At 39.6% G+C, this 26,442-nt stretch overlaps 3 protein-coding genes across 3 annotated transcripts in view; 2 read left to right on the top strand and 1 right to left on the bottom strand.

Moving 5' to 3' along the window:
- The window catches only part of LOC127850612 (uncharacterized), a 1,644,088-nt gene that overhangs the window by 1,353,437 nt on the left and 264,209 nt on the right, over positions 1–26,442 (bottom strand).
- LOC127850614 (uncharacterized) overlaps positions 1–26,442 on the top strand; it is a 182,634-nt gene that overhangs the window by 107,775 nt on the left and 48,417 nt on the right. The gene's annotated exons all lie outside the window — the stretch shown is intronic.
- On the top strand, positions 14,275–15,959 carry LOC127850619 (uncharacterized protein KIAA1958-like). The gene is made up of 3 exons (XM_052383793.1): positions 14,275–14,532; positions 14,823–14,995; positions 15,152–15,959. Exons 1-3 carry the CDS (start codon positions 14,275–14,277, stop codon positions 15,888–15,890), a joined length of 1,170 nt encoding a protein of 389 aa, XP_052239753.1. The 3' UTR covers positions 15,891–15,959.

The following is a 26,442-nucleotide window of genomic DNA, read 5'->3' as shown; positions in this document are numbered from 1 at the left end:
AATTAAGACAAGGAGGAAGAAGAAAACGAAAAAGAAGAATTCAGGTATAAATATAGAAGAATATTGCAAAGTATCTGATTATTAAAACAAAACAAGTACTTATTTCTGAGCAATATGCAACTTCAAGTGTATTATATAGTAAATAGTGGGCTGCGATAATCACGATGATAATCCGCACGTAAATTGTGCTTGCATTACCAAAAATTATCCCAGTTTTCGAAACCTAACTCACCGGATTCATCTCTTGGTCCCAGCTGGAAGCTAGCAATGGCAGACAACTCGACGGTACTCGCAATTTCCGCTCTCAAAGTCCTATGTCGCCTGCTCAGAAAAACAAAAAAGATACGCAAGTTTCAGTTGTGTTTCTCATGCTCAGCTATACAGACAACATGGACGGCAAACTGAAAGCGAAAGCATTTGAGCCTCGTTCTGGGAAAACTGAGCTTAGTGAATGTGCGTAAGGTGTCGTCCCAGATAAGCCTGTGCAGTCCACATAGGCTAATCTGGGACGACACTTTCCGCTTTTATGGAAGTTTTGTTAAAACGAGGTTCCTCCTTTGCAAATATCCTGTTTATGCTGAAAGCGTCATCCCTGATTAGCATGTACAGACTGCAAAGGCTAATCTTGGATGATATTGTAGGCACTTGCATTAAGCCCGGTTTTCTCAGCATGGGGCTCATATGAACAATTATGGTATGGTTTGTTATTCTATAACCACGCTTTGAAAAACAAATTTGCTCAATGCATCAGCGTAAAGTGTCGTCCAAGAATATCCTGTGCAGTCTGGTCAAGCTAATAAGGGACGACACATTCCGCTTTTTCGTTTAAAATAAGTCTATGCTCGACTCAAGTCCAGTTTAGGCGGAAAGTGTCGTCCCTGATTAATCTGTTCGGTCTTTACAGGCTAATTGTGGACGACACTTTGCGCACTTGCATTTAGCACGATTTTCCCTGAATTATATATAGCTCCTATACCTTTTTAACATAAACCCGACACTTGTGAACTTTTCAAGCAGGATGTTCAAACTCGAACCTTTAAATGAATAAGGAAGCTTAAATCCCACGAATATGTTGGTACAAACAACGCTGACTTCTTGAAGATCCACTCGAAATCACTTTTCAACCGTTATTACTAATATGATATAGTCATTGTTGGATTTAAAGGGGCCTTTTCACGATTGTAAATTTACAAAATAAAAAAACCTGTTTAAATTCGCAATTTTTGTTCTTGTTATGCTATTTGTGAGCAATTAGTAATACTGAACATTTGCCATAGTCTAAAATATCATTATATGCATCTACTGACGATTTAAAATCCTGAAAATTATAAAGCGTTGCAACGCGAAACGAGTGTATAATTTGGAGAGTTCTGCGTTGTCGTTATATTTTGTGATACTATGAGGTTAATAATATAAAGTATAATATACATCACTCCTCGTATGATCACAGATGGCCGAGTGGTCTTAGCGATAGTCTTTTACTCCAGGGGTCAGAGGTTCGAGCCCAGTTTAGGGTTACTGTTTTATTTCTTTATTTTTTTTCTTGTTTTTTACTGGTGCTTTTTAGATACAATGTTTACATTTATGAATAGAAAGCATTTAATGAAAAACTTCGACACATGCTAAAATCTGTGAAAAGGCCCCTTTAATGTTTTAAAGATGTTTATTCCGTGCTGTTGGCAATCTTGATACATCGACTATCCCCGGAATCCTCCGTTAGATTGATATATGCAATAAAACGTCTGCTGATCGAGAGTGTGGTGTTGGTTGGTTTGTCCAAAGTCAAGCTTTAGTCGGGATTAGTCGAGTATATCCTTTATCAAACGTTATTATTTAAATGAAACTTCCATTGGTGGAATAAGTACATCAATGTTGTTTGAACCGTGGTATCGGTGGGATTTTCACATGTCTACTGGTTAGTTTACTTTGGTAATAGTCTAGTGAGTCCTATAATTAATGATCGGCTTTGTTCGCGCACGTTGTTCACGAAATAAATGATAACATAATCGCAAATTATGGTATTTAAAATATATATTTAAAGCTTTGATTCCAAAGCAACAACTTATGTATTTATGCATACAGATTTGTGTCAGTTAATGTTGTCAACAAACAAATGTGTTCAGAAAACGTATAATCGTCAACTGAAATGATACTTACGTTCTTCGATCCGAAAGTCGTCTATCGCTATATCTCCCAATCTCTTGCACGACGGTTACATTACATTCACCTCTGTGATGGGCACAGAACGGATTATTTTTATGAAAGCGTCTCATTCATGTCATGATCATTCCAAGCGTTCATCATGGAGGTTACAGTATACTCAACAATCACTTGCACGACGGTTACATTACATTCACTGCATTAAAGAAAACCAACTCATACCAAATTATCTTATATCAGTCTTAATTAATTATTATAAAATTGATATGTTTTTTATGTTGAAAAACCCACATACATACATACGTCGAAGCAATGCCTACCGTCACTCAATAAAAATTATGTTCAATTGTTTACATGTGTGAAGTGCGTGGAATGATTCCATCTTCGTAAATGGGCAATACAATAGTTCCAAAGAGTTGCATTAAAACTCGCAAGTGTGTGCACGATGTATCGTAAATGTAAAATTACTATTTCATTATTTTTCGCCTCTGATCCTAAAAAATCCAAATCAAATGTACTTTGAATGCGTTTGTTCGGTTTTGCCCAGTTTCTGGGCAAAATGGCATACTGAGCCTTCCGCAGAGGTGTATGTAAGAGCAAGGAACGACAACTCTGCGAGGAGATTGGAAAGCCCCATCGCTACGCGATGCAACGATTTTCACGATTGTTCCGGTCACGTGATCTGGAAGTTCTGCGCATGTCTGTCAGATATTGAGCGAGAAATACGCCTAAACAGGCGACCATATCAGTGTCTTGGCTGTCGCGATCGTCAAGAAGACCTGAAAGTCAATACAATTACCCGCCTGAACGATAAAAAGGACGTCATTACGACACGTATACATTTTGTTCGTGCGTTGTGTGTCATTCTTGCGAGTTGATTTGTCTGTCTTGCCTGTTGTCGTGTCGGTGACCATCAAACCCGCGAACACGACCGAATGACCAAATTATCCGCCATAAACACACAATGGGCGCTTCAACGATATGCATGACATTTGAGAAATATTTTGTCGTTCTGGTGCATTGTCGTGTAAACCTCCCCAATACGCCAGAACGATATAAAAGAACTCAATCTCCGTATGCACGGCACATTATTCATTTTTGAACGCCGCTGTTTCAGATCCGAAAATATGTCTGATATTAAAAATATTATATGCAAGAAATATTATCAGAAAAAAAATAAAGGTGCATTTGTTTAAAATCAAGTTCAGTGCAGTTGTTGTGTTTCATTGTGTAGCATTCAACAATGAAACTTGCGCGATTCATTATTGCACATCGACAAATTATGATTTTACTATAATTGATGTTTTCACAATATTTAAACACTTAGACATAACATATACATTTAATATACTTTGTGATTTCCCGGCGAACATGAACAACATGAGACACCTCCCATGTTCAGTGCATATCCTTACTTAAGTTCCACTGATGCGTTGTCGCCGCTACTTCCGGTTGAGTAATCGGCGAGCAGGAAGTAGTGTTAAAACAATTTTAATATATTTATTCAAGTATAGAAATTACAATCTTATCGACGTCACATGCATTGTTTAACTCAGTGCAGCTAGCATGCTTATGAATACAAATGTCATACGAAATTTACCGAACCTAAACATATTTTTCTACTTTTCCTTGTTGCAAAATTATTTGATTACTGCGCGTCATAATGCAGACATTATCTGTGTATTATTAACATTCATTTTATTAATATATCTCTTGGAATATCCGGAACCTCTATCAGAACATTAGAATCGGCTTACGGTTTGTTGCAAAATAACGTACACTGAAACCATCCCAACGATACGAGTCGACCTGTAAATAGTGTAGGGTATGAAGAACGATACGCGTCGGATTGTAAACATAGTCTTTACGTATAATATACATGTATATCTAGTAATATAAATTATAAGGTATAAATATATTGAACACTATTTATATTATTGACATAAAACTTGTGCCGATATTCTATGTCCAGAAAATATTTAATCAATTACTATAAAACATCTAACAGGACTTACTAATATGAATCAACAAATAGAAACTAATTGAGATTATACTTTTGAAGATCCAATTTAAACCCATCTTAAATATATACATGTACATACTGGATTATTTTCTGACCTACATACGGACACACTTGCTTAAAAGTTCAGACAAAGAAGATATAAACCCATATCCCTACTTATTCAATTATAGCCCAGAGACATGATGCGAATCAAACAATTCATGATAATAACACTATTGCGTTAAGACAAACCCTTCTGGTTGGCGTCCAATCATGGAAAGACCGGACTTATTGCATGTGGGCAATGTGTGATCCTCAAATGCTTATCAGGAAGAACAATTTCCGCATTAACTGGATTATCGCAAAGAAGAAACTTCCTTTAAACGAAACAAACCACATCTTAAACCTCTAAAGCAAATCCCAGTTTTTCCAGAACTCGTCTTATTGAATAGTGCCCTCTGTGGTATTTCCACACCCACGGGAATGCCCCCTGAATGAGGGGTCAGTCAAGTCTAAGCAACAGTCGATCGCGTCGAAGGAACAGTTGACACTAGGTAGGCACTGTATTTGAGAACAATCGATCTCCGTATTGCCCGCTAAAATTATACTATTTGGTAAATATGAACCGTGTTCTGAGAAAACTGTGCTTAAATTGTGTGCCTAATTTTATCATATATTAGCCTGTATAGTCCGCATAGGCTTACCAGGGATGACAGAGTGGTTCATTGATGAGCATTATATTATATTAAGTCTCAGCTAAAGATACAACTTACCCGCGTCCTCGTGATGGTCCTTCCACACACCCCTGACTTTAGAAGTCATAGCAACAGTCGGTCATGTCGAAATAACAGTTGACGCTGGGTACGCACGGGCTGTGCGCACAGCCAATCTTCGGATTAACGTTAAAATAATAAAGTTAGACTTTTTGGTAAATATGAGTCGCATGCTGGGAAAACTGGGCTTAATTCATGTGCGTAAAGTACCATCCCTGATTAACATTTGCCGTCCGCGTAGGCCAATCAGGGGTCATACTTTCCGCTGTTTTTTTTTTGGTATTTATCGTTTACATGAGGTCTGTTCTAAACGATAATCCAGTGTAGGCGGAGAGTGTCGTCCCTGATCAGCATGTGCGGACTGCACTGTCAAATCTGGGTCGAAATTTTAAGCACATACATTAAGCCCAGTTGTTCTAGAACAAGGCTCACATGATTAAAACATCCATTAGGAGTGATGTATGAATTGTATACCCTACATGTAGTAACAATTACAACTATATGAAATATAGATTAAAATATATATATGGCATTGATAACGGTTATCGGAAAACCCGCTTTAACTGTCGTCATTAATTTACCCGGGAAGTTTTTTAGTGTTTTGTGAACAAAACAAATATTTGCGGCATTGTTGTGATCTTCGGGATAAAATGACGTACGAAGAAATAGATGTAAGTATTTGTTTGTTCATGATCGTAGTGTTATGAAAGTTTCCGTTTGAAACGTGTAAATTCTATTACTTTAATAGCATTAACCGTCTGAAGTGAACGTAAATAGTTCAGTTTTACTCAATAGCGTATAGTAAAGTTTGCGATGTCAACATTGAAATCAATGGCTTTTATGTAATGCGTAATAAAAATGTATTATTTATGTACTTTTTTAATCAATGGTTCCTTTAAATTAAACCTAATAGCTAGAGCATGTAGTTTGTATATAGGTTATTACAATTTTATTATAAACAATATTATTTAACATATTTAAAATGCTATTTTACATCACGTTGAGGTCATGCAACAACACAATATTTGTTATAGTTATATTTTTGCATGATATATGTTATAAAAGTATTTAGTTTAAATTTAAGCATACAATTTGATCTGATGAAAAGTGTGCACAGATCGGCAGTGCAAAATACGCATACATGTACATGTTATCGTCTATGCTTGCTCTAAAAAGTATGCGAAAGTTATTTGACCTCAGTGATGTGACCTAATACTGTTAAAACGGCGAAAAGTAAAAACATATTAATACACATTAGCCTCGTTCTGGAAAAAGAGTCGCCCTGGTGAGCCTGTGAAGTCCGCAGATGATGGTAAGGGGCGACACTTTCCGACTAGACTAGATTTCAGTTAAGAAGACTTCATTTAAGCAAACAAAACGATAAAGCTGAAATTGCCGTCCCTGATTAGATTGTGCGGACTACTAAAGCTCGCCCTATTTTTTTTTCTATCACCTCACCGGATAAACTTTCTCCATCTCGGAACCAACCATATATTCTCTATAAATACAAAAGGGCCTCGTTCTGATAAAAGTGTCACGCTGATCAGCCTGTGAAGTCCGCAGATGATATTAAGGGACGACACTTTCCTAAAATGGATTAAGCCCTATTTTCCCAGCCCGAGACTCGTTGTTATGTCGGCCTACATCCTTTTTGTAAGCCTCAGAATATGTTTAGAATTCTGATCAGAGTAAAAGGATTACATACATCTTAAGATGATGTATTTTTAAGATGTAATAATACCAGCCCTGGAAGCCCAGCATCCGCCAGACGACAGTCGCTTCCCGCGCGCAGAATCCGTCGTCGCACACTGCCCGCCACTCGACCTCTTGGTTCAATTGCACTAGATCTTCCTGACACGTGCTGCCTTGAGACGGGCGAACAGACTATTTATACAATTTACTTATGCGGTAACTGCTAAATTCTAACATTTTTTAACTGGAAAATGAGATAATATAATAACGACGTGACGAACAATATTGACGTCATTCCACACAATTTGAGACGGGCAACTTTGATAATACGAGTCTTTGAAAGGATATATTATAACCCGGCGCGCATATATATTTTATCTGGCACTTAACAATTCCATCGCGGTTGTCCGGTTAGCGCAATGGTTGGTTTACGCGCCCTCCCCCCGAAACACACACAATACCACTCCAAATGTAAAATATGCCAGCAACAACTCAATAGCGGGATACTGTAGCTATAATTCGTCCAAACATTCGTGAGTCTAGTTAGTAAATTAGATAGGCGTGCTAAGACTCACTCCGGGTCTTCACATAATGCAGCCTCTGGTGTGGTGCGGAAGACCCGCATAAACTTCGAAACACACACACACACGCACATTGACAACCCACTCACCACATGACGTGCTGACGTCCTGACTATGACCGCACAATACCGCTTCCGGTTCAATACAACGTGACCAGCATTGACTCAGATTCGACTCGTTTCCATGGCAATGAACGCGCCACAACATGACGTCACCAGAGCCTTGTCTGAATATAGCGTTGCCAATCGCGTAGCATGTGCCTTGAAAAAACAAACGAGGGCATAACAACGACGAAGTTGGCTAGAATTCAGCTCCACTTAGTAACACAAGGACCTTTAAGAAAAAGTTATATGCATACTATAAAGTGTATGTATTCTTATTCCTAAAGGTCCATGTGCTTAGTATGTCATGGCTTTATTACAACATATAATGCTTGTTTATTTGTCTTGACATGTTTTGACAAGGAAACTTACAATTATAATAGGTTTGATTAGAATTTATGAGTAACCATTGAAAACCGTTAACTTATTTGTAACCAGCGATTTAAATTTATGTTTCACCAACGAAAAAGTGACTTGTTATAAAGGCCAAACTACGGTTTATAGTTTCTGTACAAGCGCTTGCTCATTATGCCTCGGAAGTGAACCAAATAAGTACACTGAACTCGTGCCAAGACTACAGAGAAGTATGCCAGCCTCGTTCTAAGAAAACAGGGCTTAATGCAAGTGCGTAAAGTGTCGTTCTAGATTATACTTTGCAGTCCGCACAGGCTTATCAGGGACGACCCGTTTGATTTTTATTGTATTTTTCGTTCAAAAGATTATATTTTTGGCAAGTGGTTTAGTCGTACAGTGTCATCCCTGATAAGCCTCTGCGGACTGCACAGGCTAATTTGGGACGACACTTTAAGCACATGCATTAAGCCCCGTTTTCCCAGAGCGTGGCTCCTGTTTTCCACTCTCACTGAGCGCTTGCGACTCTATACATAATGAATCGTGTTACTTAAAAGCTATCTAGGAAATTCGTGTAGATAGACACTAAAAGTTAATTAGTTTCGATGGACATGGTCTTTAATCATTAACATAACAATACAACCATTGTTATCCATAACTAACATGCGTATTCGAATTAATTTCGGTTTACTGGGTTTATTAACAGGAAATACTGTAGGATCATTTTTATTTGTGGGGTATTATTTTTTTATGATTTTGTAGGTTTACTGATCCACGAATTTCGTCGCTTGATTGCTATAGTGATCTAACTACCATTTTCATTTTTTAGAGAAAAACGCATGTAAAGGTTTAACCTTTATTTTCTCATTTATTTATGCACGTATGTGGAAAAAATATACCGGAGTGTTTATCAGCAAACGGAGAATATGAATATAATTAAATATTAACTTAAGTCAATTATATGTTAATGTTATTTGCAATTGTATGTATGGAGATAGAGCATTCTGGTAAAAATTTTACAAAAAATCGTTAATGCTGAACTGCTCTATCGGGACATAGAGCTTTTTGTCGGTTACGGATCTGGACATTTATTCATTGAACGTCATGGAGATTGATCAATACAGTTCTGAAATGAAACTTAGTCACGTGGTGTAAATTCTGGCAATTGATAGACTAATCTGAGCGTAAATTCTACTTTGCTCTAAGTCCCGGATATGGTGCAGTACAGCATTCGCAGGATTACATCATATTAAAGATCTCGTTCTCACGAACACAGCGATATAAAAAAGCTAATTTAAAAAAATGGAGATAGAGCACTATAGCAATTAAGCGACGATTTGACACAATCACATCGAAAAACGACGCAAGTTATTTTTTGTTTCTACAAAAACGGAAATTCGAGAATTAGGTTGCCCACGTTAGGTCATTTTATTAAACGAAATTCGATGCTGGCGAATAGTAATCCGTTAACAGTAACCCACTCATGCTAGTTCCGTATACGATCTGCAGTCGACAGCAGCCTTCGAGTCAGTCTCGGTGTCGTCACACACAGTACAAAACTCGTCGTCATTTCCGGTCAGTCGTGCCTATACGCGACCACGTTGGATCTTGTCACAGGTGACGTCACGCTGACCATCCATCAGTCGTAGCTCTAAATCTGCAACATCATTATTGAGCATTGACATTCACTACAAAATATTGTCATTTTTATATAAATTTAAACTATGCGATAATGTTCGTTTATTTTAAATCTGAAAATAGACTCGAACATTGGCGTGACATGTCTGAGAGACATCGCGGTTGGCGGTCTATTAAATGTGGGATACACATACCTGACAAAGCCATATTTTCAATAAAATTTAAAATTAGCAAGAGGTTCGTGAGTTGTTAAAAAGGATATGAACATCCGCGTGACATATCTCTAACAGGCTGCGGTAAGTTTAAACGTGTTTATTTTAGCATCGCGAGCGTAACTCGTATGGAAACGCTTTTGAGTCCGTTTCCTGAGAAAAATCAGTACTTGATAGCTTTGGGGAGATTTAAAGATCGCTTCCACAATGGAACTGTGTGATAGATAACTACGATTTGCGGTTGGTTGTATATTACTCGTGTCAGGTCATATATAGACTGTATCGGTCTGGTCATATATATACTGTATCGGTCAGGTCATATATAGTCTGTATCGGTCAGGTCATATATATATACTGTATCGGTCTGGTCATATATATACTGTATCTATCAAGCAGTTCCAGCATCTCAAGATGTATGTAATCATTGTATTCTGATATGAATTCTAAACTTACTATGAGGTTTAAAAAACGAAGTAGGCCGACATTTCAACGAGTCTCGGCCTGGGAAAATGAGGCTTAATCCATGTGCAGAAAGGCTCGTCCCGGATTAACTTATGCAGTCAGCACGGGCTTCTAAGGGACGGCACTTTCTGCTTTATTGATTTTTTTTAATTTAAATGAAGTCCTCTAAACGAAATTTCAGTGTAGTCGGAAAGTGTCTTTTCGTACTCTGCGGACTTCTGAAGTTTACATGCTAATCTGGTCGACACTTTACCTCACGCATTACGCTCCGTTTGGTCGACACTTTACCTCACGCATTACGCTCCGTTCTTTCAGAACGAGGCTCATTTATATTTATATGAATTTTAATTTTTTTCCTTTTAATAGTACTAAGTCACATCACGGAGGTCAAATAACCTACTCATACTTTTTTTTGGAAAACAACGCCGATCTTAGCACTTAACATGTTCATGCATGCGTTTTTTGCACTGCCGATCTCATATATAAATTCAGTTGTTTGCAAATGTGCATCGGATAAAATGCTTAAACTGAATAATATTACAAACTATATGCACATTATATAATTGCAAACTACATGCTTGAGCTTTTAGGGTTAATTTACAGAAAACGTTGATTTAAAATATACATAAATAATACCGTTTAATAACGCATAACATAACACTAATAATTGATTTAAATTTGGATAGCGCACAGTAGTTTACTTAACGCTATTGGGGTAAACTGCAACAGTTTGTGTTACTTTTAGTTCAAACGGTTCATGTTATTAAAGCAATAGAATTATCACATTTCAAACGAAAACTTGAATTACACTACGACCATGAACAAACAAATACTTGCCCCCATTTCTTCGTATCTTGAAAAATCACAACATTGCCGCGAATGACTTATTTTGTAAACGAAATACTAATATTCTTCCCGGGTAAAAAAATGACGTCAGTTTAAGCGGGTTCAACCACAAACTTAATCACACCAGTACTAAGTGTCTTTGGGAGAGATTTAAAGAACGCTCCCACGGTGGGGATCGAACGCGTGACCTCGTGCTGTCCGCCAAGCGATCGGGAGGTCACGGGTTCGATCCCTACCGTGGGAGCGTTCTTTAGATCTCTCCCAATGAAACCCAGTACTGGTTCTAGGTCCAGGAAACGGACTCGAGAGCGTTTATATAAGCCTTAGGCTTTCGATGCAATCGAGCTAAAATAAAAAGGTTTAAACTAAACTCCATCAATGCAATTGAGGCATATATATATATATATATATATATATATATATATATATATATATATATATATATATATATATATATATATATATATGCCTCAATTGCATTGATGGAGTTTAGTTTAAACCTTTTTATTTTAGCTCGATTGCATATATCTATATATATATATTCAACATTTCATACAGCTACGACATGTAGGGTATATACATCATTCAAACCACCTAATGGATGTTTAAATGATTTTGGGCCTTGTCAGCTTACAGTTTCGTCCTAGTTTCGTGCATAGGCATATCTAAGGTGTCGCATAAGTCAAGACAATGTTTAAGGCCGGAATACTCCGATGATTGCGGTTTAGATTCGCTTGAAATGGATCAGTGCAAGGAGCAAACGCCAATAATTTCAATACAATGTATTTTGAGTATTTTCCCCTGGTATTTTGAGTATTAATGGACTATTACAGATTTCGTTTAATGACATAAAAAATTATGTAAATCTATTAAGGCGATCTTCAACGCAAATATAAACAAACATGTTATTAAAAATAATGGGCATCCAGCGTACAGAGATAGGTGTTTATACAAGTCACTATTTATGTAATATGGAAAAGATATTACTTGAAAACTAAGCCGAATAACTGCATGCATCAATATAAGACTATTGTACCACGAGCCTCGTTCTGGGACAACTGGGTTATAAATCAGTTGCATTAACGTCTTAATCAGGTTATTCTTAAAAGGGACTTAAGTATTTTGAGAAACAGAGCCTTGGAACAGGTAGTGACTATAGCATTTGTATGATTTAGATGCCATGTCGCATGTGCAGTTGTGCAACTTCAGTGACATCTCGAACTGAGGAGTGAGTGAAAATACGATGTGCAGACTGCCGAAAGGTGCCGGTTATATTGTAATATATACTATGCAATGAATTATGAATATGTAAGTCACGTTCTGGAATACATGGCTTAATGCATGTGCGTAAAGTGTCATCCCATATTAGCCTGCGCAGTCCGCATACAATAATCAGGGACAACATATTCCGCTTACACTGAATTTCCGATAAGCAGAGACTTCATTTGAACGATAAATTCCATTAAAGCGAAAAGTGTCGTCCCTGTTTAGCCTGCAGTAACTGCACATGCTCATATGGGACAAGGCAATACTAACATGCTCTAAGACCAGTGTAAGCCGGAACGAAGATCAATTGTGGGATGGTTTCTATGTCTGTTCTATGTTTATATCTTACATCGCCCGGGTTCGGATTTTGGTTCCCTCGCTAAATTATTTTGACAGCGCGCTATTCGTTCATAAATTATTTTGATAACCGACCGTTTTTTCCTACTTTATTTTGACAACCCGGACGTTCGTTCCTACGGTGTTTTGACAAGCCGGAAACACTGTTTGTTTTCACAATATTTTGAGCCGGGACATTCGTTCCTTCGTTATTTGTACAGCCTGAACATTCCTAGGTTTGAAATAATTGAAATGTTATTGGATAATGCACAGATTAACATCTATGGAAAAGCACACATATTATTCGTACCCATTATATCAAAAGGGGTACGAACATATCTTTAAAAAGGTACTATATCGGAAATTTGTAAGAGCGCGTTTAATAAGCGTGAGTTGTATCCCTTTTCAGGACTACAGATGGAGCTGGGTCCGATAAACATCCCATGTGACCGATGAAGGTATGCCGATCACAGCTTTCAACTTCCGGTATACCATGACCCTCCATATTAACAAATAAACTGTTTTTTTTTTTAAATGAACATATCGATTTCTATCACGACCCGCCTTTAAGAATAAATAGATGTGTTATTTCGAAACAAAACGTGAGCATATTCTTATGTTGTGGAAGTAGTTCCGAAAATTCATAGAAATATTTTAGTGAATTACATATGTATGACATACAAATTCTGTCTGCATAATGAAGCGCAGTAAAAAATAATTTTGTGCAACAGGGACAATTCAAAACAATATGTTAAGTTAGGTTAATTATGCATTATATTTGTATTTATAAGCCTGATAGCTGCACTGAGTTTAAAAATACTTGTGAGGTCCATTAGATTATAAATTCAAAACTTGAATGAATATATATTTCAATTGTTTTTAAGACTACTGCCTGGTCGCCGATTCATAGACCGGAAGTAGCGGCGACATCGCATCAGTAAAACTGAAGTTAGGATATGCAAGGAACATTTTCTCGGACATGGAACATTTTCAAGGAACAGCTTTCTCATTTTCGTTTATGTTCGCCGAGATATCGCAAAGTACATTAAATGTATATGTCGCGTGTAAGTGTTTCATGGTTGTCAAAACATCAATTTTATCCCACTTTTACACCGAAATCGGTTGATTAAAGCCCCGTTGATTAAATTTCATCTATAATCAACGGCAAGGCTATAATCAATGGCACGAAATGACGTCATCAACTGCCGAACCGGGACTACTTTTTCCCACGCACCTCGTCGCCTGTATTTGCCAAGTGCATCAATAATAAAAACAATCTCAAATGTTTGTCAATCTTAATGACCTTAAAACAAATAAAAGTAGCAAAAAACCGTGTTTTTTGTCATTTATTTTTATTAAAACCTCTAGTATTATGTAAATTTAACACTATGTTGCAAATAGGTTCTGTTGTTGTTGCTCCCCTTTGAAGAAGTCAGTTCGAGTTGCTCCCCTTTGACTATAGAACACAATCGTCTGCGAAATCGTAAACCCCTCAAAATGTCTGACGAATATGACAAAGTCAATTTCTCATTAACTTGGGATGAATTAAATAATGAACATGAGCAACAAGCAACTGAAGTGGAATTAACACTAAGCCAGTTCCAGGAACAATATGGGTTTGATCCATCTATTTTGTTCACAAATGAAATTGAATTGACCATTGATCACGAAACCAGCCCCAGTAGTAACGCACCATCCAGTAGCAATGTCTTCCCCCCAACTTTAGATCTGCATGAGAATAAAGAGTTCTTAGATGTTAACCTCACTGATGTTGGTGATTTCATTGTCCAAAATGAAAATAAAAAGACTGTATCGAAGACCTTGTCTGACATAAACAAATTTAAAAGGTTTCTTATGTCAAAAGCTGAATCAAAAGAAATCCACCACATAGAACCAACTCTTCTTGATGAGTATTTGGCCACTTTCCTGTTGTCCCTTAAAAAGTCAAATGGCACAGATTTTGAACCAAGCTCCCTCCGTGGCATCATTGCTAGTGTTGACAGGTACCTGAAACGACATCGCTATGGATGTTCAGTCATGACAGGGACTGGAGCCCAATTTGCACTCACAAGGGACACCTACAATGCAAAGAAAAAAAGTCTTAAGAAACAGGTAAAATTGAGATGAACGGTTATAACTAAAAGAAATTTGGCAAAAATAACATATTCAACAGAAAACGTATCATTTATGACAAAATTGGGAAAAAATCCCAAGTGTAGTCTGTACGAAACTAATACCCTGTCGATATAAAGTTGCAGTTAATAAATAAAAGTCTAAAAGTCACATTAAAAGTAATACTGTAAGCCTACGAAAAATAGAATACTCAAAAAATAAATTTAAATTAAAAAATATAGTCGAAAAGTTAAATGAAACAGTATAATAAATATAAATCACCAATTTAGGGTATGGGAAACCGTCCTAGGGAGGCCCATCCGCTGAGTGATACCGACATCGATCTGCTCTGGGAGAAGGGGATCCTTGGCACGGAGTCTCCGAAAGCCTTGTTAAATACAGTCTGGTTGAACAACTGCCTTCATTTTGGCTTGCGAGGTACAACGGAGCAATACAATTTGCGGTAAGAAACATTTTTACACACAAACACACAAAATATGTATCAATTTTTCTCATTATTTTTTCACCCCATTCACTAAGTACATCCGCTTCAACTTAAATGCTGTATTTTATTATATTTCATATCTGACATTAAATTAAGATTCTTGTATTTTGTTAGGTGGGGAGACGTCCGCCTCCGTGTAGACTCGAATGGTGTCGAGTATCTCGAGTTAAACGAGCGGCAAACGAAAACGCGCACAGGAGAGAACATCGCTGACATAAGAAAAGTGTCTCCCAAGATGTTCGGCACTTCTGGACCAAGAAATCCCGTGTTAATTTACAAGCTGTACTCGAATATGCGTCCATCTGATTTTTCTTCAGATCAGCACCCTTTCTACCTGGCAACACGCACAATTGACACTGCATCCCAGTGGTTCTTGCGTCAACAATTGGGTGTCAACAAGCTGGGTCAGATGCTGAAGGCCATGGCAAAAGACGCCGGCTTTCCCGAGCACAAGAGAATAACCAACCACTCAGTTCGCAAATTCCTGGTCCAAAAACTTCGAAATGCAAACATTCCACCCACTGAAATCATGGCCATAACAGGGCACAAAAATGTCCAGTCCATAACCAATTATTCCACCATATCTGTTGAACAGCAGCAAAAGTGTTCCAACATTCTTGCTCAGTCCAGTAAATGTAACAAACAAACAGCTTCCTCTTGTTCACCTTCATGCACTGAAACTATGGTCGAAATGCAGCCTACACAACCACTGTCTACCGTTGAACAAGTTGATCTTGATTTTCGTCCCACCCAGTCACTTCACCAGCAAATGTCTTTCTCTCGTTCGAACAACTTTGCCTCACAATTCTTTGGTGCCACTTTCCACATTCAAAATTTTAATGTGAATAATTAGATTAAATCCAAGTTGTTATTGTTATTTCGTCACGAAATAACCACATATTACAACAAAGAAGCAAATGTTTTGCACCTCGTGTTCTAGTTGATAGTTTGAACATCGAAAGTGAATTGTGTGTGGTGTTAGGCTACGTTGTATACAAATGTAGTTCCTTGTATTGAACAACTAAATGTTATATTAATGTTATAAAACTTTTAGATTTGCAATTCAATATGAATAAAATTGTTATTAGTAACGCACGATTCTTTGTCACAGAACGATATTCTGATTATTTTAAATGACAATTTGATCAGCGGTTATTTTTGGAACGCGGAGTAATACACTGATCTTGGTTACACTACAGTCATTATCAAAGTACGACAAACACTCATGAAAACTAATTTTGTGAAAATAAAAAGGTTTACTGAATAAAAAAAGTGGGATAAATAGAATAATAGGTTAGTGTTGATTATAGATCAGGTTTATCATGCTCGGCACGAAAACGAAAAAGCACTCGCCAAGGCTCGTGCTTTTTGTTTTCTAAGCCTCGCATGATAAACCTGATCTATAATCAACACTAACCTATTATTCTCTATATAGTAAAACTATAATTTGTCGATGAGTCATAATAAATCGCGCAGAGTTTGATTGTTGAAGCCTTCTTTAATATCGTTCTGGCGTATTGGCGAGTTTGACACGACAACGCACCACAGTGACATTAAAAAAAACAAATGCCATGCATGCCGTTTAGTCCCTCCCCCTGTGTGTTTCTTGCGAGTATTTTGGTCATTCAGTCGTGTTTGCGGGTTTGATTGTCACAGACACGGCAACACGCCACACAGACAAATATCCCTGCAATAATGACACAGCGCACGACCAAAATGCATACTTGCCTTAATGACGTCTCTTTTGTCGTTCAGGTGAGTATTTGTATTGAATTTCAAGTCTTCTTGACGATCGCGACAACTAAGACACTGATATGGTCGCCTGAGGAGGCGTATTTCTCGCTCAATATCTGACAGAGCGAATGCGCAGAACTTCCCGTTCACGTGACTGGAACAGTCGTGAAAATCGTTGCATCGCGTGGCTCTGTGGCTTTCGGGGATATAGCGATAGACGACTTCCAGATATAAGAAAGAGGCCAACGTTAGTATCATTTTATTTGACGAGTATACGTTTTCTGAACACATATATAGCTTGACAGCATTAACTGACACAAACCTGTATGCATAAATACATAAGTTTATGTTTTGGAATCAAAGCTTTGAATATATACTTGAAATACCATAACTTGTGACTGTTATCATTTATTTCGTGCACGAACAAACCAGATCATAAATATAGGACCCACTAGACGATAACCGAAGTAAACTAGCAAATAGACTAGGGAAAATCCCACCGATATCAAGGTTCAAACAATGTTTACGTACTGAATCCACATATGGAAGTTTCATTCAAATAATAACGGTTGATAAAGGACATACTCGACTTATACCGACTTAAGCTGGACGTTGGACAAACCAACCAACACCACACTCTCGATCAGCAGACGATTTATTGCATATAACAATCTTACGGAGGATTCCGGAGATAGTCGATGTATCACGATTGCCAACACCACGGCAACATCAGCACATTAAATCCAACAATGGTAATAATGGCTTATACGTATGTGATTTCGAGAGAATCTTCAAGAAGTCAGCGCTATTTGTACCAACAGATTAGTGGAATTTAAGCTTGCTTTTTCATTCAAGGGTTCAAGTGCGAAATTCCTGCTTATAAAGTGTACAGGTGTCGAGTTTGTGTTTGCGAGCTATAGGAGCTATAGTTATGGGAAAACCGGTCTTAATGCACGTGCGTAAAGTGTCGTCCCAGATTAGCCTATGAAGTCCGAACAGATTAATCAAGGACGACACCTTCAGCCTAAACTGGATTTGAGTGGAGAAGAGACTAACTTTAAAGGATAAATCGCATCAAAGAGGAGAGTGTCGTCTAGTATTAACTTGTGCAGAATGCACAGGCTAGTCTGGAACGATCTACTTTACGATCATGTGCAAATCAAACAATTTAGGCTCATGCATGTATAATTATGCTATATACCATAATTGTTCATATGAACCTCGTGCTGATAAAGCTGGGCTTAATGCATGTGCGTAAAATGGCATCCCCAATTAGCCTCTGTAGTTTTTACATGCTAGTCACGGACGCCGCTTTCCGTCTAAATGGATGTTTGCTAAGAAGAGATCCCTTTTAACAAAACACTTCCATAAAAGTGGACAATATCGTACCTGATTAGCATGTGCGGACTGAACAGGCTTATCTGGAACTACACCTTACGGACATGTATATATCTCGGGGTTCCCTGAACGAGGCTAAAATGATTCCGCTTAAAGTTGTAAGTCCCTTTTTTCTTTATAGCTGAGAAAGAGAAACACACCTGAAACGTGCGTGTCGCTTGTTTTGCAGATCGAGCGGCACGCGAATTTTAGGGCGGAAACTGCTGATACCGTGCCGAGTCGTCTGCCCCTGCCAGCTAGCAGATGAGGAACAGGGATGAACCCGGTGAGTAAGGTTTTAAATGCTGGAAGAAAATTTGGTTGTGCAATCACGAATTACGTGCGGATAATTATCGTGATTATCGCAGCCCAATATTAACTTAGTAATACAAATGAAGTTACATATTGCTGATAAATAAGTACTCTTTGTTTTCACCGATCAGAAGATTTGCATTACACCTGATTTTTCCTCTCGTGTTATCTTCTCCCTTCCTGTCTTAATTCATACAAATATCGAAAATCACATTTTCCACTGCGTCATAATTGATTAATAAATCTATAGCCATATACTCACTCATCCGTCCACATTATCGTGTTACTTGTCTGCTGTTTTTCCACCCGTTGTTTCCTGTATCTTTCCTACATTCAAACAATTATCGAAAACCATCTATTGTTCCTATACATTACATTCAAAAACTAACTCATGTATTCATTCATAAATTCAAACTCATATACTAACAAAACTCTCGACATAATTTCACCATCAAAAGGTCGCCGTTGTGAAGTAGATATGGTGTTCTTCTAGCGACCGGGTGTTCATATGTTCTACCCCCTTTGAGAACGTTCTTTAGTTCTCCCCCAAAGACACCAAGAACGGGTTCTTCCCAGGAAACTGGCATGCGAGTGTTACAGTAAGCCTTTGGATTTCAATGCAAACGAACTGAAATAAATAGGTAAAATTTAAATTACAAAATATTCCTCATGCAGAGCTGGAGACCATATTCAAAACAAGGAACGTGCGTCTTGCGGGGGAAGGGGGCGTGGAGGTGTTTCACGCGGACAAGTGAGGCACAGTGTGTGATGACAATTGAGACGACGCGAACGCAGCCGTCGTTTGTCGACAGCTGGGCCTCGGGCATCGTATGACGCGCTCTCGGAACACTCGACTTAATGCATGTGCGTTAAATGTGGTTCCAGATAAGCCTGTGAAGTCCGCTCAGTTAAATCAGGCACTACACTTCCCGCTAAACTGGATTTGTTGAAGTCCGCTCAGTTAAATCAGGCACTACACTTCCCGCTAAACTGGATTTGTTGAAGTCCGCTCAGTTAAATCAGGCACTACACTTCCCGCTAAACTGGATTTGTATTTAGAAGAGACTTCCTTTAAAAGAAAAAATAAGCGCATTAGGCACTTGCGTTGAGACAAGAGTTCTGATGGTGAAGAAGATTATTATGTTGTTAATGACGATGATGTTTGTTACACATTTAAGTTCATTTCGGAAATTCGAAATAATTTGATGAACGCAACATTCGAACGCATCTTTTATATTTCATACAAAATTGATTTCATCAGGAAGATCACTACTAGATAATACATTGAGGCGGTATTCTGATCAGGAAGTAGCTACATCTAGATGGACGATGTGTAGTGCACGGGAACTGAACAGGATATCCGGGACTGCGCGTTTGACGGCAAGGACAGGACAATGGTAACCACAACGAGGACGCCGGAGTCTCATGTGGTATGTTGGGGCCCGTCTGATCGAACATCATAAGACAGATGAGTCCGCGCTCTGGGAAAAACTGGGCTTATTACATGTATGTTCAGTGTAATTGGAATAGAGTTGTGTTTAGAATATACTTCCTCTATACACAAACAATATGCAAAATTATCGTCCTTGATTAGCCTGCGCGTACTGCTCATGCTAAACTGGGATCATACGTAACGCACTTGCGTTTATTTGCTGTCATCCAAAACATTAGTCGTAAAGTTGTCGTATGCATTTTGATAAGACATCGATGTATTGCCGCATCTTGGTGTCTGTCTCACTTTAATATTTCACACGGAACGTAGCGTTAGGTCAATGACAGTTGGACGCCATGTGAAAGTCGATTGGTCGTCGGGCGAAAGTTATAAAGGTTTCGGCGCCTTGTAATAAACACGCATACATGTGAAGTCAATAAGTCGAGGCGCGAAAAACACGTGGACAATGTCCAACGCACTGTGATTTATAAATTATTTGTTTCCGATCCACCGCTGTTTGACACCGATTTACCCAGCAGGCATCTTCAGGTGTTCGAAAGTGAGGTTCCGCATGGCGCGTTGACTATTCGTGTCCCCTAGATTAAGCATTCGACGTCAACAATACGTCACGTTCATCGTTACGAAAGCTAGCGATGGGAGATACGGGTACGAACATGAATGCATAAAATTAAACTATTGATGTTATGCTCGCACGCGCAACATGTCTATTACCATTGTATAAATCAGTCCCTGATACAAGTCTAAACCTCGATTGCATTGAAAGTTGAAGGCTTTTTGAAACGCTCTCGAGTCCGTTTCCTGGGTAGAACTGCTAATGGTTTCGTTTGAGGGAAATCGCGACCTCCTTGTCGCTAAGCGGACAACATATACGCAACGCCACGGCGATAACGTCCCTGATTTGTGAGTTTATATTTATCTTTTTTTTTTAATTATGCGCTAATTTAGCGAGATAATATTGTTATGTATGCAAATCATTATGGACGAACAGTCAATTTAAATTGGATATTCGTTTAGAAGTGACTTCCTGTCAGCGTTACATATTATAAACGCGGAAACCATCGTCCCTGATATGTCTGTGCGGACTGACACTTCACGCCCATGCATTGAATCTAGTTTTTACAGAACGCGGCTCGAATATCACAGTTTTCAAAAAGCTTTAAATAAAAATAAATGTTAACGTTATTTTATGTTTTATGTGTTATATCTCGATATGCCATCCCAGGGAAATAAAACAATAGGTATTCTTAACATACTAATTATCTACGTTTCTCATAAATGTATTATTGTCTACGTTTCTCATTTATATATGTATTGTTTCTCTGGATATCGTATGGAGTTATAACATATAAACATAAATATCCACTGTAAAGTCAAGAACAACCCTGCCAAATATTTATATTTGTTAAAACCTCTCGAAGTTCGTGCTTTACAATATCTGATATACTTGAATACCTTGGTTTAAGTCTCATAGGCGACGCATCGATGACGGGGTTTAAGTCACGTAGGCGATGAAGCCGTGATGGGGTTAAAGTCACATAGGCGATAAAACGGTGATGAGGTTTAATTCACATAGGTGACAAAGCGGTGATGGGGTTTAAAGAACTAAGGGGACAAAGTGGTGATGGTTTATTAGGTCTCATATGTCTCATAGGTCTTCCAAGTTCCAGTGGATACATACTGAAATAAATTCATTCAAGAACGTTTTGCATGAACATCTAACCGCTCAAAAACAAAACACAAATATGTTAAATTATAACAACTGTGTACTTCCCAATCAAATAATTATCATACACGTGATCGCTTGTGATGCCTCTGAAGTAATTCAGTAAAACATTAGTACAAAGTGGACAGTAATTGAAGTATTCCATTCGCTCACAGAGCTTTAGTATATACACATATTTAAGCTTCGCTCGGAGACGATTAATACATGTGCTACAAATGTCGTCCCAGATTAGCCTGTGCAGTCCGCACATGCTAATCAAGAAGTACACTTTCCGCTTTTATGGCAGTTTTCTTTTAAACGAAACAAGAATAAATGTGTCGTCGATGATAAGCGTGTGCTGCTGGCAAATACTAATCGGGGACGATACTTTATGCACATTCATTAAGCGTCGTTTTCTCCCGGTACAAAGTACTTGATGTAACGTAATAAACCCTTCGGATGAAATAAAAAAAACACTCAATTAGATAATTGATTTTTTACGAAAGTTCGCCCAAAAGATTACACATGACACGCGAGCCCTGCTGTGATATTTCTATTATTTTTTATGTCAAGGTGTTCAACTTATTTGTGGAGCACAGAAGCGCTGATTTCAAGCGTAAGATCAACTAGGAAAAGATGAAATCAGGATTTTGAATGGAAATTTCAAATGTATACCCATGTATTTAAAGATTGAATTACCGTTTTTATGAAAATGTATGTTTCAAATATTATATTTCCTCTGCAATCAAAAAAGTAGAATGCAGCCTATAAAACAGTTTTAATATTAAGATTTTTATAATGATCTTTCGTCAATATTGTATTAATAATAGGTGGATAACACATGACTGAATACAATATATCAACATTTTAGCAGAGTATATAACCACATGTAATACTTGTTGTAAGGCGACACATTTTAAGATAATTTTTTTTATAAAATAAATGCGCGAATAATTGTAGATCTAAATGTGTTTGTATACAAACTTTTAAGCAGTTAAAGAAAATAAATAATTGATAATTTAAATGTAATAACGAAGGCAAATCAGTTTATAAACCTCGTTCTAATTAATAAGTCTGAATGTATGCGCGCAAAGTGTCTTTCCTTTTTAGTCGGTGCAGTCCGCAGAGGCTAATCAGCGAGGACACTTTCCGCACATACACTAGGCAGAGGCTAATCAGTGAGGACACTTTCCGCATACACTAGGCAGAGGCTAATCAGTGAGGACACTTTCCGCATACACTAGGCAGAGGCTAATCAGTGAGGACACTTTCCGCATACACTAGGCAGAGGCTAATCAGTGAGGACACTTTCCACATACACTAGGCAGAGGCTAATCAGTGAGGACACTTTCCGCATACACTAGGCAGAGGCTAATCAGTGAGGACACTTTCCGCATACACTAGGCAGAGGCTAATCAGTGAGGACACTTTCCGCATACACTAGGCAGAGGCTAATCAGTGAGGACACTTTCCGCATACACTAGGCAGAGGCTAATCAGTGAGGACACTTTCCGCATACACTAGGCAGAGGCTAATCAGCGAGGACACTTTCCGCATACACTAGGCAGAGGCTAATCAGCGAGGACACTTTCCGCATACACTAGGCAGAGGCTAATCAGTGAGGACACTTTCCGCATACACTAGGCAGAGGCTAATCAGTGAGGACACTTTCCGCATACACTAGGCAGAGGCTAATCAGTGAGGACACTTTCCGCATACACTAGGCAGAGGCTAATCAGTGAGGACACTTTCCACATACACTAGGCAGAGGCTAATCAGTGAGGACACTTTCCGCATACACTAGGCAGAGGCTAATCAGTGAGGACACTTTCCGCATACACTAGGCAGAGGCTAATCAGTGAGGACACTTTCCGCATACACTAGGCAGAGGCTAATCAGCGAGGACACTTTCCGCATACACTAGGCAGAGGCTAATCAGCGAGGACACTTTCCGCATACACTAGGCAGAGGCTAATCAGTGAGGACACTTTCCGCATACACTAGGCAGAGGCTAATCAGTGAGGACACTTTCCGCATACACTAGGCAGAGGCTAATCAGCGAGGACACTTTCCGCATACACTAGGCAGAGGCTAATCAGTGAGGACACTTTCCGCATACACTAGGCAGAGGCTAATCAGTGAGGACACTTTCCGCATACACTAGGCAGAGGCTAATCAGCGAGGACACTTTCCGCATACACTAGGCAGAGGCTAATCAGCGAGGACACTTTCCGCATACACTAGGCAGAGGCTAATCAGTGAGGACACTTTCCGCGTACACTAGGCAGAGGCTAATCAGTGAGGACACTTTCCGCATACACTAGGCAGAGGCTAATCAGCGAGGACACTTTCCGCGTACACTAGGCAGAGGCTAATCAGTGAGGACACTTTCCGCATACACTAGGCAGAGGCTAATCAGCGAGGACACTTTCCGCATACACTAGGCAGAGGCTAATCAGTGAGGACACTTTCCGCATACACTAGGCAGAGGCTAATCAGTGAGGACACTTTCCGCATACACTAGGCAGAGGCTAATCAGTGAGGACACTTTCCGCGTACACTAGGCAGAGGCTAATCAGCGAGGACACTTTCCGCATACACTAGGCAGAGGCTAATCAGCGAGGACACTTTCCGCATACACTAGGCAGAGGCTAATCAGTGAGGACACTTTCCGCGTACACTAGGCAGAGGCTAATCAGCGAGGACACTTTCCGCATACACTAGGCAGAGGCTAATCAGCGAGGACACTTTCCGCATACACTAGGCAGAGGCTAATCAGCGAGGACACTTTCCGCATACACTAGGCAGAGGCTAATCAGCGAGGACACTTTCCGCATACACTAGGCAGAGGCTAATCAGTGAGGACACTTTCCGCATACACTAGGCAGAGGCTAATCAGCGAGGACACTTTCCGCATACACTAGGCAGAGGCTAATCAGCGAGGACACTTTCCGCATACACTAGGCAGAGGCTAATCAGTGAGGACACTTTCCGCATACACTAGGCAGAGGCTAATCAGCGAGGACACTTTCCGCATACACTAGGCAGAGGCTAATCAGTGAGGACACTTTCCGCGTACACTAGGCAGAGGCTAATCAGCGAGGACACTTTCCGCATACACTAGGCAGAGGCTAATCAGCGAGGACACTTTCCGCATACACTAGGCAGAGGCTAATCAGTGAGGACACTTTCCGCATACACTAGGCAGAGGCTAATCAGCGAGGACACTTTCCGCATACACTAGGCAGAGGCTAATCAGTGAGGACACTTTCCGCATACACTAGGCAGAGGCTAATCAGCGAGGACACTTTCCGCATACACTAGGCAGAGGCTAATCAGCGAGGACACTTTCCGCATACACTAGGCAGAGGCTAATCAGTGAGGACACTTTCCGCATACACTAGGCAGAGGCTAATCAGTGAGGACACTTTCCGCATACACTAGGCAGAGGCTAATCAGTGAGGACACTTTCCGCATACACTAGGCAGAGGCTAATCAGTGAGGACACTTTCCGCATACACTAGGCAGAGGCTAATCAGTGAGGACACTTTCCGCATACACTAGGCAGAGGCTAATCAGCGAGGACACTTTCCGCATACACTAGGCAGAGGCTAATCAGTGAGGACACTTTCCGCATACACTAGGCAGAGGCTAATCAGCGAGGACACTTTCCGCATACACTAGGCAGAGGCTAATCAGTGAGGACACTTTCCGCATACACTAGGCAGAGGCTAATCAGTGAGGACACTTTCCGCATACACTAGGCAGAGGCTAATCAGCGAGGACACTTTCCGCATACACTAGGCAGAGGCTAATCAGTGAGGACACTTTCCGCATACACTAGGCAGAGGCTAATCAGCGAGGACACTTTCCGCATACACTAGGCAGAGGCTAATCAGTGAGGACACTTTCCGCATACACTAGGCAGAGGCTAATCAGTGAGGACACTTTCCGCATACACTAGGCAGAGGCTAATCAGCGAGGACACTTTCCGCATACACTAGGCAGAGGCTAATCAGTGAGGACACTTTCCGCATACACTAGGCAGAGGCTAATCAGTGAGGACACTTTCCGCATACACTAGGCAGAGGCTAATCAGTGAGGACACTTTCCGCATACACTAGGCAGAGGCTAATCAGTGAGGACACTTTCCGCATACACTAGGCAGAGGCTAATCAGTGAGGACACTTTCCGCATACACTAGGCAGAGGCTAATCAGTGAGGACACTTTCCGCATACACTAGGCAGAGGCTAATCAGTGAGGACACTTTCCGCATACACTAGGCAGAGGCTAATCAGTGAGGACACTTTCCGCATACACTAGGCAGAGGCTAATCAGTGAGGACACTTTCCGCATACACTAGGCAGAGGCTAATCAGTGAGGACACTTTCCGCATACACTAGGCAGAGGCTAATCAGTGAGGACACTAGAATTTCGATTAGAAGAGACCTCCTTAAAACAAACAATTCCATAAACTCGATAACTATCGTCCCTGATAAGCCTGTGCGGACTGCACTGGCTAGTCTGGAATGCCACTTTCCGTAACATCGTTAAGGCATAATTCCATAAACACGATAATTATCGTCCCTGATAAGCCTATGTGGACTGCACTGGCTAGTCTTGAATGCCACTTTCCGTAAAATCGTTAAGGCATAATTCCATAAACACGATAATTATCGTCCCTGATAAGCCTGTGTGGACTGCACTGGCTAGTCTTGAATGCCACTTTCCGTAAAATCGTTAAGGCATAATTCCATTAACTCGATAACTGTCGTCCCTGATAAGCCTGTGCGGACTGCACTGGCTAGTCTTGAATGCCACTTTCC

This window comes from Dreissena polymorpha, chromosome 11 (genome assembly GCF_020536995.1).
Source record: "Dreissena polymorpha isolate Duluth1 chromosome 11, UMN_Dpol_1.0, whole genome shotgun sequence".
Taxonomy (NCBI): Eukaryota; Metazoa; Mollusca; class Bivalvia; order Myida; family Dreissenidae; genus Dreissena; species Dreissena polymorpha.
The sequence above is the reverse complement of the archived record's forward strand: the minus strand, read 5'-3'. Positions and strand labels throughout refer to the sequence as shown.